Here is a 16,731-nt window from a genome sequence, read left to right on the forward strand (position 1 = left end):
TGTACTAGTAAGAGATTAATGAGTAGTAGAATAATTAAGTTGTGGCGGACTAAAATATATATGGTGACAGAATTAGAAAATTTTCGTCTCAGTGCTAGTGCTGTACGGATATCTAGTATACAAACATATAAAAAATAATAACACCAAGATTTTTATGTGAAAAATTCTGGAAAGGGAAAAAACCACGAGGTCATGCCCAGTTGAAATAATTCTACTAGTGTTTGTTTGAGGTACAAGAGACTGATTTGTCCTTAAAATTTAGGACGATCAGATTACAATGCTTCACTTCCGGATTGAAATCCGATTACAAACAAGTTGCGTATTCGAGTTGAATTCAAAGTAACTTAGAATTTCGACGTCACTTAGAAATCGGGCAGAGTTCCGACGTCACTTGGGCGTCGGTCAGAATTCAGACGTCACTTGGGCGTCAGACATAATTTTGGGGTCACTTGGGCTAAATTCCAATGTCACTTGGGCGTCGGGCAGAATTCTAGCATCGGTGGTCGAGAAGTTTCTTCCCTCTTAATATTCTTATCTTCTCTTCTCCTTTTCTTCTTCTTACTTGGGTCCCCTTTCAAGATAAATGATGAGTATATTTATAGATATTCTGGAGTGGCATGACCTGTAAATAGGAGGAGGATCAAGGGCAAATGTGAAGTGGTTCGATGGATGGCCGATATTGAATCCCTTGACCGTGTACTGTTTATCAGACATTTGAAGGTCTTAATGATGTCGGAATTCAACGATCTTGGGCTCGTTAGATTTGACTCGTTGAGCCGCTCAATTCTACTATAAGCACATCATGTTTCGGAACCACTTGGTAACTCAAATTGTGGTTTGAACTTTTCAACATTGCTTCGGGTCCTTGATTTGGACTCTTTTGGGCCCGGATTGAGTCAAATTTGTGTCGTTGGGTTTGTATTTCCGAGATGCTCAGTATGACTATAAGTTCGCTGAAATCGGAGTTCAGGTGATACCAAATTTAATTTTTGAAGTTTCCGGCTTGTTTTTGCCTCGAGATTCGTGCCCGATCAAGATAAGTTTTTGATGATATATCATAAGTGATTAATGAGATGATTAATAGTACAATTTATAATTAAAATAAACTAAATAACACCTAAATATGTAATTAAATTATTAGTGTATAATTAGTTATTACAAAATATAATAAGCTAATTAATTAGAAATTATTACTATAATTAAATATCAAATATATCGTTGATGGAAATTAAAATTGAATCTAATAAGTAATTTATAGTTGATATATCATCAAAAAAATTATATTGATCGGGCACGAATCTCAAGGCAAAAAACAAGTTGGAAGCTTCAAAAATTAAATTTGGGACCATCTGAACTCCGATTTCAACAATCTTACAATCGAACTGAACGCTCGGAAATACGAACCCAACGACAACAAATTCGACTCAATCCAAGTCCAAATTAGTCCAAATAAAATACCCGAGCACATTTGGAAAGTTCAATCCATAATTTGGATTACCTAACAGTTTCCAAATATGGTGTGCTTATAGTCGAATCGAGTGGCTTGACGAGACAAGTCCAACGAGCCAAAGATCATTGAATTTTGAAATCATTAGAGTCTTCAAATGGCTGATAAATAGTTCACTATCAAGGGATTTAACATCAGCCGTCCATTCAAACCACTCTCAATTCACCACTAATCTTGCCCCTATTTACTAGTCACACCACTCTCAAAAAACTATAAATAGAACCCATCATTTATCTTGAAAGGGGGACCCAAGCAAGAAGAGAAGGAAGAAAATGAAGAGAATGAAGAAGTTTCTCCTCGACCACCGCCGGACTTTCACCCAGCAGCCGACCGACGCCGTAATTAAGCAAGGAAGCAAGAAGAAAAGGAAGAAGAAAATAAAGAAGAGAAGGAAGAGACTCCTCCTCGACCACCGTCGGAGTTCCACACGAACTCCAAGTGACGTCAGAGATTCACCCGACCTTCAAGTGATGCTGGAGTTATGCTCGAATGCCATTTGATGCTGGAGTTCTGCCCAGCCGTCAACTGACGTCAAACTTCTACTCGATGTCGGACCTCCACTAATCACCGGATTTCTACCTGACGTTGGACCTCGCTCGTTGCCAGATTTCTACCCAACACTGAACTTCTACCTGATGTCAGACCTCTGTTAATTACTACTTGTTACCAAGCACGATTTTATGGGTTGTATGGTGACATGATTTAAGAGGATTTATGCTAAATCCTGCTAAATGAGATTTGAGCGCCTGCTAAATCTCATAGCAGAATAAAATATCTATTCCACTCTTTTTGTCGTAATCCAGAATTTAATAAATCCTGTAGTTTGGCGGATTTAGGGGATTTACTAAAGAAGCGCGTGTAAGGGATAAAGATGGTTACCTTCGCAACGAGCGAGCTTCCATGTGATTTCCAACCCAATATCGACGAAGGAGGTGAAGAAGTTTCTTTGGCGACTCTTCGGCATAGTACTTCATGTGAAGCCTTCGAACTTCACTTTACATGAAGCACGTGAAGTCGAAGCAGGCACTAAGAAATGGCGATGAGGAAAAGCCATAATAGCTAGTAACAAAGAAATGGAGAAGAGGAAAAGAGAAACCTAGATTAATTAACTAATTAGTAATTAAAATTAAACTAAATAATCTAATTAATATACTTCTAAATAGAAATAGTTATTATATAATATTATAAATAATAATTAAATAATTAATTTTCAATACAATATTTAAATGATTAATGAGATAATTAACTATATAATTAATAATTAAAACTAATTAATTAATAATTTAAAATTAATTAAATCACTAATTTGAGTATTAGTTAAACTATTAGTTATTTCAAAAATTAATTAACTAATTAATTAGATATCAAATACTTATTAAATTAACACCTAAATAAGTAATTTAATAAATATTACCTTAATTAGCAATTAAATTATATATAATTATAACCTACTGATAGTATTTAAAATTAAAATTAATAAATAACTTATACTTAACATGCAATTAAATTTATAACACATTAAATTAAATTTATAACTAATATAATGAAGTCTTGGTGGGATATAGGCTTTGTTTGGGACTACTTTTTTATTACTTTATAAATCAGTTTTCTAATTTTTTTAAGTAAAAAAATTTCTAATTTTACAAAAATTTCTTGAATTAATTTTTTTTTTACAAAAAATCAGATTTTTAAAGTAGCAAAAAAACGGTCACAAATGAAGTCTTATTTAGATTTGGGTGATCATTATTTTCTATGGCACAAGCTCTCATGTCTACTTACATTGTGGATAACAGGCTGAAAAAATATTATATTAAAATTTCTTTTGAGAGAGCTTTCTCACTATTCTTTAAATCAATATTTCGTATAAAAATTTTTTGAACTAAAAATTGTTATGCTAAAAAATAGCTTTAGAAAATTGTCTCAAACGAAAATAAGCCTAAGTGTGTTTATTCATATTCCTTGAAATTCATCATAATAATGATTCTAAGGTGGATTTTCAATGCAAAAATGGCAGAACGGCTTAGACAACTCCGCAACATGCATGTAGACAGAGGAACACATCAACAAAGAAGAAATATAGGGCATGTCATAATACTTTCTTTGACAAGACTGTTGTTTTAATGAGACTATTTAATTTTCTTCGACTGATTTTATTTTATTTAAGATTATTTATTATATAAGATTTAATATTCTAATAGCTTAATATGTTAATTATAAGATAACCACGTCATAATTAATAAATCTAAAAAAACTTACAATTGTTAAGGATAATTTACACAATTGAGGAATATTATGCAGGGTCAAATATCACAATACATGTGTAGCACATTAGATGTTCTAATGCTATATATAGTATTATGTCAGGTGAGTCAGCATGGTCATCATGAATAACATTGCATTATGTCGTATCCCTTTATATCTCTCATCATGTATCGAGTTCACACCACTAATCTTATGTTTAAAGAAAAACTAGTCAGTCCATCTTAGCTCTTTTGCAAGTTTTCATATCGTCGCAAATTGAATCATATACAGTAGTAGTAACCAAACTTTCTTACATACACACATTGCAAAAAATATATACAGCATATTAACATTTAAAGCTATACTCAATATACAATTCATTGTATCATTTTTCATTAGCCTATGAAATGACATGCAAATAAATAAAGATATTCACAAGGTAATGCAATATGCCTAATTTTCACATATTATGTAATCACAACAATGAATTTTAGCATATTATCAAATGAACCAAAATGAATATTTATGTGATTCACTTTGTCTAAACATGATGCAATAATCATTTATAACTTTTTTAACTTATTTATCTTACTAAAATTAGAGAATATGCCTCAAAACTTATAAATATTTGATAAAAAATTAATATGATCATATTAACACGTGCAAAATGAGTAGAACTGTAACATGTTAAAAGTTACATGATGAAAGTTCACTAAATATCGAGATATCATCACATTTACAAGTTCTTATCAAATTCAAATTCAGAAAATATAAAAAGAATAAAATCATTGAAATTAGAGGTAGGGTAATGATAATCTATCATGAGAAGAACAAATTTTTCAAGTGGTATGACAGATGAAACTAACATGAGGATCCCCCGAATCTGCCTTCTCTCTCTTCATTTACTCTCTTCTTCCTCTCCTCTTCTCTTCTCTTCTCACCTAGCCGAGTGAGGTAAATGAGATGATAAATGAGTTTTGGAAATGAATTTAAATATTTATATAAAATATTGGCCTAGTACGTGTTCATCGCCCCATCACCAGCTTTCTATCACCCATTCAACAAAGAGGATAGCACCAAAGTGCCACTATGACAGCGCCACAATGGTCCTAAAAGAATTTTCCAAATATGCATAAAAATTTATCATACATATTGAATAACATGAAATTTCTTACTAAATTCAAATCAAACTACATGTAGTCAAACTACTACAAAAACAATCATTACAAAGGATATTAGTGATTGAAGGGAGGTGACCAAAGAGCATATGAATGATAACATTGATATTTGCCAAATTGCATCAATCATTATAACTAAGATTTCGTTTGGGACAATTTTCTTACTAAATTTTTGTACTACAATTGATTTAAGAAGTAATAAGAAATCCGTCCCAAACGAAGTCTAAGAAACTGTTTGAAACATCTACAATTTTTTTATTTTTAAGCTGCGATAAAAGTAATTTCCTACCTTACAAATTTTTTAAAAGCAGTAATCAAACAAAAATAATAATTAACAACTACTTTCAAAAATAAAAGTTGATTTGTATTAGATTATGTTATAAAAAATACATAAAAGGTGATCAGCTTCCTCTACATTTCCCTTGTCCTTCTATTTTCATTGATTGTGGTGATGGCCATTGGTGGTTGCGGTGGCAGCGATAATGGGTGAAGTCGGGCAGAGGAGGTGGGTTGCGGCAATTGCAATGATTTTCTGATGTATTTAAAACTCGTCCAAACTCGAGGATTCCAAAAATACTAAAAAAGAACTAGATGGTGAATTACAAATGCACCAAAATTTTACACTGCTGTTGTTTTACTTCAAACTAAGCACTAATATTCTCAAAATCCCTTCATTTGAAATACATTAAACTCCTTATAGGTAACCAAACAACACCTAAATGACTTATTGTGATGCTCTAGAATCTAAATTGGAAGAATTGCATCACTCAAAACATTTAAACATAAACCATTGCTCTGATACCACTTTGTGACGTCACAAAATCTAAGTTAGAAGAATGACATCTTTCTATTACTAGATGCATAAGAAAATGAATGCTAGTAGCCTAAGTCACTCATGAGGCTTCTTACCATTACTTGAAAATATGTAAAAACTCACACAATTAGCTACAAAGCCCAACAAGTTATCATGATCTACAACTAAAATCAATGCATAACATATAAAGTCATATATCCTATAGCATATTAGTTGCATATCACATATCATATCAGTATTATTCCATTCTAGTTGTCTATCAATCATATTCCATATATCATTCAATAAATCAATCAATTTTAATATCATAAGTCTCATATCTCAATTGTATATCAATCAATCTTATCAATGCTATAGTCACACATAAATATGTTCAATCTCTACCATTTCAATAAATCCTTATGCAATGTATGTACATCCGACTCCATATATTTTCATGTATGCATATCATATAGGTATCAATATTATATAAATTTATTCAACAAGACAGGATACCCAACTTTAATGTGATATTTTCAATATCCTTAACCCAAATTGATTCTTAATTGGTCATCAATTTTTATCTTATCATCATTACTTATATCTTAAATCAATTTACATGTGCATTTCAATAATCTATAAAGAGCCGACACTCTCTATCCATCGGGATAATCCAATCAATATGTTACATACTAGCATCCAAGATTATAACACAAATATTTTATTTTAAGAAAAATTCATGGGCTCATTCTTTTGTATATAATATTGAGTTTTAAAATTTTATATGAAAATTGTATTAAAAAGCATTAAAAAAATCATCCCAAAATAAACCTCATGAACTTTGCCCAAGCGACGTTGTTTACATCACGTGGGGGTAGTTGCGGTCGTCTGGGTTCCCAAATTTTGCGAATAGGTGGTGCTAAACAGAACAGAAAAATAAAAAAGAGATCTTGGGCGGAGGAATTGTGGGTTCTCTCAAGGAAAGTCGGCTAATAGGAGTATTGATGTCTATCCGCCGCCACTGTCTCCTGCAATTCCGACCGAGATTTCTTACCCAAAATGTTCCCCCATTCTCCTTTTCTCACTCCTCCTTCTATTCTTCTTCTTCTTCTTCCAAGCATCCGCCTTCCCGCAAAGGACGCCAAGCAGTCCGCCGCCTTCTTAAGCTTTTCCCCCTTCCCGAAAACTCCCCAAATCCTCAACTCTCAGATGCCATAATCACCCTTCGCACTTCCCCGGAGTCCCTTACCTCCCTTATCTCTGCTGTTGGCGATCCACTGCTCTCCTTTAACTTCTACCGCTTCCTCCGGTGCTCCGCTTCCACCGCCTCCATCCCTTTTCGTCCCGACGCCGCCGTTTACTCCTCGCTCCTCGGCACCCAGCTCCTCTCTCGCTCCCCGCACCTTCCTCGAATCCGTTTCTACCTCTCCGAAGCTAAAAGGCTCGGCATTTCCTTTTCCCTGCCGCTCTTTGTTCCCTGATTTCCCCTCTCCTCCCCGACCGTCTCAACATCGTCATCCTTTTTCTACAGGAGCTCTTACGGACTCTAGGCCCCGCCTCTGGTTTCTCCGCCGGCACTGCGGCAGTTTTTGTGAAGAATGGGCTTACAGGCGGTCCTATGGAACCACTGCTGCAGCTGAAGCAGTCAGCTTGGTGTTGGTGAGAGATCAAACCTTCACCTGTGCAGTTCTTCGGCTGTGTTTTGGACGTAAAAAATGGCTTCTGGGTGTGCAATGAGGAAGTTTTCTCTAGTCAGATTATGGCTTAGTACAGAATGCAGTTTAGGTGTTTGGTGAAATGGCTCAATGGTCGCCATGCCACACAGCTTGGAAGCAGCCTATAGAGGCTTTTGCTAAAATTTTAGGGTCTATTTAGGACAACTTTTTAACTAATTTATTTTCAAACAATAATTATAATTTTGTTTGATTATTATTTTTTATTACTTTTTCAGTATTTTTACAATTTTCTTTTCATGAAAAACTGTTTTTTATAATCAGAGTATCTAAATTAGTTTTCAAAACAACAGTTGTGGATTAGTGTAGCACACAACGGTAATGGTTTGTGAACAAGCAAGCAAAGAGAATGTAGTAAATTGCAGCTTTTTAATAAAAAAATAGCGCACAAGGAAAATAATTCATGAATAAATAAGCAAAGATAATGGAATCAATTAAAGGTTTTTACATTACCACTTTACTGCTTAATGAAACCATTCAAAAATATATATATATAGTCTCAATAGCTGCAGATGATATGGTCAGGGCATATCCCATTTTTCACTTCAAAATACAGTGTAACTAAAAAATGATGTGATTCATCTCTAATCAAACTCTATTTTGCACGCTTCTGCATAGGTAACCGTCTTCCTCTTTCACCTGTTTCTTTGGCGCATCCGATTGAGACAAAAAAAATCGTGTAAGTGAACAATACAACGTCAATATTGGCATCGCACTGTTCACCCTCCACCGATTAGTGATTTTTTTGCCGTTCGAATATTACAAATCAGCTACGCCTTGCAGTTGTTTAGAGTTCGGCTGAAGACGCCCTCAGCCATAACAGATTTGTAGGCCTTCTCCACCCACTTGGGCTTTGAAACATTTGAATCCCAATGATTCAAGTTCCTCAACAACCTTGTCTACAACCGTGCTAGATATCACTGAACTTTGGTTAAGTACTAAATGATTGCTGGGCATGATGAACAGTAAAATTGTTGCAGAAAAGTAATGGAGAAATCAAATAAATGATTACATAAACCTAAAAGGCATGATACAATTAATTTGTGAAACTATTTCGGCTAACACATAAGTTTCATAAACTTTACCCCGAAAAAAGAAAAAAGTTGTTAATAGCCTTGATATAACTATGACTGTAGCAAATTTAGGCTTCGGTTGGGACAACTCTTTGCCATTATTTTTTCGATGTTTCATGAAATTTGGGTGCTAGAAAGCTACTGTAGAAAGCAGTCACAAACAAAACATTAATGGCTAAAATCTCGGCCACATCATAAAAGTATTTAACAATAAATTAGAGCCAAATAAAAATATGACGACTATATGTAAAATAAAGTTATAAAAAAGTTATCCAAAACACCATTTATTAGTTGAATGAAGCAAGAATTATAATCCCAAGCATGTTTGATAATCTATTTAATACCACTAATATGGCATTGGGAGAGAAAATGAAATAGACATTTAGTTTCCTACCAGCAAGAAATAGTATAACCAAAAAACTTATTGTAGGTCAAAGTTTTGCAGAAATTTAAGATCTTCATAACTAAAGCACAAATCAACCTTTGCTATATTAACATAGTCAAAGGAAAATTATCAAGAAGCCTTTCTTTGCTTTTAAAAACTGTTATGGTACAGCCCAAATCGGCCCAGGAGGGGCTGGTTCAGACATATAGGAGGCGGTAAGCCGCCTCCTTTAGGGACCACCGCCTAAGCAAGTGGCCCCCCCTTTGGTTGACAATTAGAGAGAGAGAGAGAGAGGTTTATGCATGAGGAGGCTAATTTAAATTTATTTTATATTAGAACTCTCCATAGCACTTCTCTTGGAACTTTATCATATGCTTTTTCTAAATCAAAATAAAGGAGTCAATAATGCTTATATTCAAATCATTAAAGATATGTATGCAGGAGCTATTACTTGTGTTCAAACACAAGGTGGATTGTCCAAGTATTTCCCTATTTCGGTTGGGTTACATCAAGGATCAGCCTTAAGCCCATATCTTTTTGCTTTAGTCATGGATGTTCTCACTAGACATTTGCAAGAGGATGTACCTTGGTTTATGCTTTTTGCTGATGATATTCTTCTTGTTGATAAGACTAGAGAGGGAGTTGAAGGTAAACTTGAATTATGGAGGTCAACCTTAGAGTCTAAAGGTTTTCGCTTGAGTAGATCTAAAATGGAATATATGGAGTGTAATTTTAGCAGTAATAGTCCTAGTGAGGGGATTGTGACTTTGGGCGATCAAGTCATTAATAAGAGTACACGTTTTAAATATCTTGGATCTATTGTTCAGAGTGATGGTGAAATAGATGGGGATATTATCAGTAGAATTCAAGTTGGATGGTTGAAGTGGCGGAATGCATCGGGCTTGTTATGTGATAGAAATGTACCCCTCAAACTTAAGGGAAAATTTTATAAGATGGTAGTGAGGCCTGCAATGCTTTATGGTGCCGAATGTTGGCCATTAAAAGAGAAGCATAATACTAAGTTAAGTGTGGCAGAGATGAGGATGCTCAGGTGGATGAGTGGCTTTACCCTTAGAGATAGGATACGAATGAGCATATACGTGAAAAGGTTGGAGTAGCTCCAGTAGAAGATAAGATTAGAGAGAGTCGCCTTAGATGGTTTGGTCACATAAAACGGCGGCCTTCCGATGACCCGGTTAGGAGAGTAGAGGTATTAGATTTGACTTATGTTAAGAAAGGTAGGGGTAGACCTAAAAAGACATGGTTAGAAAATATTAGGAATGACCTTTCTTTATTAGATTTAAACGAGAATTTAACTTTTAATAGGACACAATGGAGAAAAAGGATTCATGTAGCCGACCCCACGTAGTGGGATAAAGGCTTGATGTTGTTGTTGTTGTTGTAGGAAGTGAGGAATTTAAAAGCATGAGAAGGTAGGGTTAGGGTTGATGTTTTGATATTTTTTCTCTTGGAGTTCTCTTAGTGGCTTTGGGCTCTAGATTCATCATCAAGAGATTGAGAGAGAATAATCCTCCTCTTGAATTGAGGATCAATTTTTTCTCGCTGTTTTCACCAATTCTTATTAGAGTTGCTTGCAAACTCAAGTATTTTCCGTTAGGGTTATTGTGAACTCAAATACTTCCTATCAAAAACATATGAGACTAATAAAGAGGTCAACTAGACTGATAGAAGGTACAATATATAAGACTGTATTAGCCAGCAGCATAATTATTTTGACAAGAGAGTACGGATTCGTTTCGGAAAACTTTTTTATTGCTTCCTAGAACAGTTTTTTTGTTTAAAAATTAAAATTTTATACTAGAAAGTTATTTTAAGAAGCAGTAAGAAAGTCATCCCAAATAAAACCTAAGTTAAAAATAAGTAATAGGACATGCAAAAAGAAATAGTCAAATCAAAGTAACAGCATTACCCATTTTAGGATACATGTTGGTAGCAAAGTCAGGACACAACCTCCACCGCCAGCACCGGTGAGTTTTGAAGCCAACTTATACTTAGCAGTTGCTCGCAACACGGTTCCGATCGAATCATGGCTAACTCCCATGCATTGAAGTAAACCTTGATTCATCTCCATGAGTTCTTCTATCTTGTTTTCCCTCCCTGTGATAGAGATGTCACTAGTTGCAGGTGTTTCAATTGTGCTAGCTAATTCTTTGCTTATAAAATCAATAGCTGTAAAAACTGCATGCATAGCACCCGGATGCCGAAAAACTCTTTCTGAAACACCAGAAACTAACGCTTTGGTGTTCCTCCCAACCTTCGTATTGGTTATAAGCATTCTTAGAGGTATGGTAGATTCTATTTGAATTAATTCACCGGATTTGAACATGATTAATCTTCCTGTAAAGCGAATGTATTCACATTAATTCAAAACTATAACTTCCTTCGGAAAGATTCCGAAGATATAAAGCAACTCAAACTTGCAGAAATGAAGTCCTGCTAATCAATTTTGAAGGAGAACATAAAAGAAGTCTGAAACGTTTACCAAAAATCCCTGCAAGAGAGTTGTTACAAAAAATGGATATCCTACTAAAAACAAACAATGATAAAGCTAACAATATGACTATGAGTTTCCTTCAAAAACATAAAGAAGCAGTTCCGTGTGGTGAGCATGGAGACGGGAGTCGCCAGCCCAGTTCAAAAGAACCGATCCAGCCAAGTCTGGGCAGGAGCCAACAGAGCAAGAGGGGGGTTCGGCCCCCCTTATCCAAGTCTAGGATTTGTAAGAGAACTGATCTACCTTTCGAAGAGTAGATCATTTGTATCTTCCATTATTATCGAAGTATTAATAAAAAATATCAGTCTTTATCTTCAAGTTCTTGCAGTTTTCTACTTGTTCGCTTGCAGTTTTTACTTCCAAGACGCATCAGAAGCTTGCAGAAAAACTTAGAAATAAAAGAAACAAACTTGAACGTGCTCAAGGAAACATACCAAACGTGCTTATGGTGTTGTCAATACCAGATGGCTTCCCATGTATAATCCTCTCACCTTCAAATGCCAACTTGTTCACTATCTCAAGATTACTCTTGTTTAAGGTTAACCAACCATTTTTCTCATCAGCAATAGAAATTACTTCGGTGAGTGATAGAAAAGCTGCTGCAAGTGAGACACAAAATGAGGCTGATGATCCCAAGCCAGAACCCAAAGGAAGCTCAGAAGTAATAGCCACCATTGCAGGCTTGAACCTTTAAAGAGAAAAAGTTCCCATAATTTAGGGTGCATAAAATCGATCAAAGAATTGAATGAAAAAAAGCTTAAAAAATATACATACCTATGGACTGAGATGTATAAATAGAGAAAAGCACAAATTCCGGAAGAGAGCCAAATCTTATCTTCAGGAATGTTCTTCTCCTCAACTAGACTAGCAATTAACTTCAAACAATCCGGGGAACATGTTTCTAGGGTTGAAGGAATAATATCAATTGCAGTAAATGCTTCTTCTAATCTTCGAGAGGGCCAAGAAAACACTAGACCCATATCTTTGAGCTCAAGTTCAATTGATTCATGGTTCTCTGGAAAAAATGATGAACTTTGGTAACTTATTAATTTATAATGATAAAGTTTTGCTTCAAAAATTATGATAAATATAAAAAAGATAACTTTAAATAATTGAAAATCCATACATACATAAATAACTAGAAAAACAATAATTTTAACAGATCATCTTATGTAATTATACCAGCTATGTATCCCAAGCATGAATTAGAGTATCTCAGAATTATACTCCTATGCCTAAAAATATGCATTTTTAATAAACTTGTTCAAAGAAGTTGAACATTTAGGACTTTCTAACACTTTTAAGGCAGCTCACCTTTCCCTTGATTTTTAATTTGAAAAACCAGCCATATTGTCCAGAATCATGTCCTCAAATTGTCAATGAATACCATAAATATCGACTAAGATTGCATTATCACTATTTAAAGGATAAGCATTTCTCATAGTTTCAAAAAAGTTGCCCAAAAATATAATCTAGGTGTTTTTTTTTTAAAATTTATGCCACTCTTCTCCTCTTGCTCAACTTTCTGAAGGAGAAAGTGAGATCAGATTGAAATTGTTTGATCATCATCAAAGAAATACTTCTGTAAAGGGAATTTTTTATGCTTTTAATAATAGTTTTAGGGAAATCAGTTGTAACCCATTCTAAGACCTCCACAAATCAGAGTAAAGATAAAAGAAAAAACCAACATCTTTCTGCTCTTTTGTCTGCTGCATATACATTCTAAATTGTACAAGTTGCAATTCTGATGATACTGGAGTCCAGTATTGTTGAACTGGTTTTTTTTTTTTCAAATGGACAGAATGAGATTATATTGAGACCAAAATCATCTGGACAACCTTGCTCTAGAATAGAAAAACACTAGAAGAGGATATGACAAAAAACGTACCTGACGGTGCGGGCAGCCGGAAAAGGACGTGGGTGTATAGATCGATGGCGGCAGCAATGGCCGTGGATCCATGAACAACGGCGTGCTCGCCGGAGAGGATGATCTTTCCAGGAGCGCGAGTTCTGACCTCCATCGTTTCTCTTGGTTGATCTGAATTGGCTTGGCTGTCTTCCTATTGATTCCTAACAGGATTAAAAGCCCGGGGACTGTTAATAGCAGGCATTGAGCAGGCCAAAAAGTAAAAAAGACAACTTTAATCCTGGCAGAACCAGATTTATGCAGGATTTAGCATAAATCCTTGCAAACCGGATGTGAAAATCCCGCAAATCCCACGGCGAGATAAATCCGCCGTTACAAATCCGCGAAATCATAGAATTGACGAACTTGACGAAGAAGCGCTCAAAAGGGGAGAAAGATGGTTACTGCGCAGCGAGCTCCCGTCCTGACTTCCGACAGGAGGAACGTCGTCGAAGCTTCTTTAGCGACTCTTTCGAAACTCTAGTTCCCGCGCTGCGTGCGAAGCGGAAGCAGCGAAGAAGCACGCGAAGCCGAAGCAAACCCTAGGAAATCCTACTTGTTTTGCCAAACAGCCTTGTCGATGGCAAGATTGGAATGGAGAAAGCGAAAGTTTACCTTGGACTGTTGGGTTGATTGTTTCGGTAAGAGGAAGATGGATGAGTTGCGTTTGTCGAGACCAAGAGGGAGATTAGGGCCTGCTGTGTTCGCCGAGAGGGAGATGACCGGCTGCTGTGTTCGGCGATAGCCAGATGAGCGGGAATAAAGGCTGTGCTCGACGAGAGAGAGGAGTGGAAATCGTGAAGGAGAAATGGAGTCGGACGAGGCGCTCGAAGAGTTCGCTCGGGGATGGGCCGATGGACGTGCGAACGTGGTGATAGGAAGTTTTTTTTGTGCTTATTCAGCTTTAAAACAACAAATTCATTTATTCTTTAATGTTTGATTTGTTAAATAAGTTTCTAATAATTTCTTTTATTTTATTTTTCTACTGTTTTGAAAAAGTTTTTTATATATACTTCTCAGTTAGTAAACTTCATTCTCTGAATCAATGTTTCTTAAAACTGTCTTTTACAAAAGTACCAAAAAACCAAACGAAGCCTAAGCCTAAAGCCGCAACCTTCCGTCTTTTCACATCGGCAGAAATACGCCGTTGTACGTAAACAAAGTTTAGAGAAGTTGTGTTAACAGACACATATCTGTAACGGTTTTCGGCGATTCAAAACGGAAACGGCAAAATAAAGTGCAAACAAAGGACCATCGCAACAAGGTCGCGTCACTTGTCGCACAATCACGCTGCAAGAGCCATTTGTTCCAAAAATTACATCCAATTTAAGTTCAAATGAGTTTGGATCAAGTATTTGAAGCATAATTAAAATTTTTGGGATATTAATTAGACAGTCAAATGATCTTTAAATTTCACATGTTTATAATCAAATCAAGATCTTAATGAAATAAATCAAATAAGTCTAAGACAACTTGATTTCGACATCATTAAGGAACTTGAATGTGTAAAGAATAGTCTATGACTAAGTGGATAAGTCTCTTACTTAGCTTAAGATTCAGGAGAGCTCAGATTCTTAAAAAATCTCATAGCTCTATCAAACTGTTGCTCGACCATCACTATCACTCGATTATGATCATTCAACCACCATTGCTAGACCACAATCCTCCAACTATCATCACTCAATTAAGGTTCTTCATCCACTATTACCTGATCATATCTAACTACGTTCCTCCGACCATTATCAACTTATCAACTGACTATGATTCTCCTAACTTCCTTCAAATATTGTTGTTTGACTATGACCTATCAATCACCATCACTTGACTTTAATTATCTATCAATCACCATCACTTGACTTTAATTATCTGACCATCATTTGCATAATTGTAGTCCTCATATCATCATTGCTTAATTATGGCCTTTTGAACACCATCATTTGACTATGATTCTCCGACTATCATCATTCAACTATGATCCTATATGCATTATTGTCCGACTATAACCCTTTGATCACCAATACCCAACTACAGTCTCCTTAACAAAATTTGCCCAACTATGATCTCACAACCTTTAACATGTTATCACAATCATTTGTTAGATGTTAATAAACTACTCTAAGGCAAGCCAGCTTTGTTGCATGCCGCCCCCAATAACATAGACGCATGTCATCGCCTATAAGATTGAAGCATACCGTCAACCTAAAATTTGACTCTTTATGTCAGCACTAATATTTATGTTGAACTTTTTAATCTTTGATCTCTATTCTTAGTAATTCACAGTTTTAAACTACACTTCATGTTTGCTATATATTTCGAAAATGTTTATCCTTCAACATTTTAGAATATTTGCAAATTTAAGTTTTGTTTGGGACAACTTTTTTTATTATTTATTGAAGCAATTTTCTAACACAAAAATCTAAAAAAATTATTTTAAAAAATAACAAAAAAGCCATCACAACTGAAACTTTAATTATATTTCTCCAAAATTTCAAATTTTATAGAGATTTTGTTGTTGGGGATGAGTAAACATCACAATGACCAAACAAACAAAAAAGTAAAAGATGTGGGAAAATAAAGAACACCAATATTTAAGATGGAAAAAATTTAATTAGGAAAAAAAATCACGGAACCATACCACACTAAAAAATTCACTATAAAAATTAGGAGAAAAAAATACATATCTCTTCTCTCTCGCTCTCTCCTTAATTCTCTTCTCACATACACCAATCTTGCTCTTACACTAAATAAAGATACAAGAGAAAAGTCAGTTATGTTCACCAAGGGACGCAATCCTTCAGAAAAACGAGAAATAAAATTGTTCAGTCTATTTGGGGCACTATGACGCCAACTTGGGGCGATACAGTGTTCACGTACATAGCACCCGAACCCAAGCAAAGAGTAAACCCCCCAACAAATATGATAAACTTGAGGTCCAAGCAAGCATAACAATCTAATTGATTAACACAAATCATATTTCACACATAACAATCTTATTTAATATTGTTGTTAGAATTTTCATTAATTTAAGTTTTTTTTTCTTCATAAATTTAAATGACACCAACACACTATTGTATTCAAGCTTTGGGTAATAGCTTCTTTAATCTCATTCTCTAGATTCATAAACATAAGGGTAGAAAAGGTAGGATAATGATTGTTGGATTAAAATCATAAGAGATGGAAAATAAATAATAATAATAACAAAATATTTTTTTAAATAATTAATAATAATTTTAATACACTTGACCTATATAAATAATTTTTTTTAAAAGAATACCAATATAAAACAAAATCTAAGACTTCATTTGAAACGGCTTTCTTATTGCTTCTTACTTTGTGCAGCTTCCATTTTAACCTCTATGCACACCAAAAAAGTATATACACCAAAAAGAACCGTCAACCT

The 16,731-nt window shown here is 34.9% G+C and overlaps 1 protein-coding gene across 3 annotated transcripts; it reads right to left on the minus strand.

The window, feature by feature from the left end:
* Nucleotides 1-7,851: 7,851 nt before the first annotated feature.
* On the minus strand, nucleotides 7,852-14,218 carry LOC110113415 (mevalonate kinase). Of its 3 annotated transcripts, none has more exons than XM_020846001.2 (6): nucleotides 13,947-14,218; nucleotides 13,314-13,485; nucleotides 12,200-12,440; nucleotides 11,860-12,113; nucleotides 10,855-11,268; nucleotides 7,852-8,372 (listed from the first exon to the last, which is right to left on the minus strand). In XM_020846001.2, the coding sequence occupies exons 2-6, from the start codon at nucleotides 13,444-13,446 to the stop codon at nucleotides 8,263-8,265; spliced, it is 1,152 nt and encodes a 383-aa protein (XP_020701660.1). In that variant the 5' UTR covers nucleotides 13,447-13,485; nucleotides 13,947-14,218; the 3' UTR covers nucleotides 7,852-8,262. The 3 variants fall into 3 exon arrangements, with proteins under 3 accessions (XP_020701660.1, XP_020701659.1, XP_028547907.1); XM_020846000.2 differs by having other exon boundaries at nucleotides 13,314-13,495; nucleotides 13,947-14,084; XM_028692074.1 differs by lacking the exon at nucleotides 13,947-14,218 and adding an exon at nucleotides 13,737-13,940 and having other exon boundaries at nucleotides 13,314-13,495.
* Between the last annotated feature and the right edge of the window lie 2,513 nt (nucleotides 14,219-16,731).

The sequence above is a fragment of the Dendrobium catenatum genome, unplaced genomic scaffold (genome assembly GCF_001605985.2).
Source record: "Dendrobium catenatum unplaced genomic scaffold, ASM160598v2 fragScaff_scaffold_156, whole genome shotgun sequence".
NCBI classification, from domain to species: Eukaryota; Viridiplantae; Streptophyta; class Magnoliopsida; order Asparagales; family Orchidaceae; genus Dendrobium; species Dendrobium catenatum.

Coding starts and splice junctions, on each gene's coding strand:
- LOC110113415 (XM_020846001.2), bottom strand. CDS start 13,446: ATGGAGGTCAGAACTCGCGCTCCTGGAAAGATCATCCTCTCCGGCGAG. Junction 12,441..13,313: donor CCGGCTGCCCGCACCGTCAG/GTACGTTTTTTG, acceptor CATTTTTTCCAG/AGAACCATGAATCAATTGAA. Junction 12,114..12,199: donor TTATACATCTCAGTCCATAG/GTATGTATATTT, acceptor TTCTCTTTAAAG/GTTCAAGCCTGCAATGGTGG.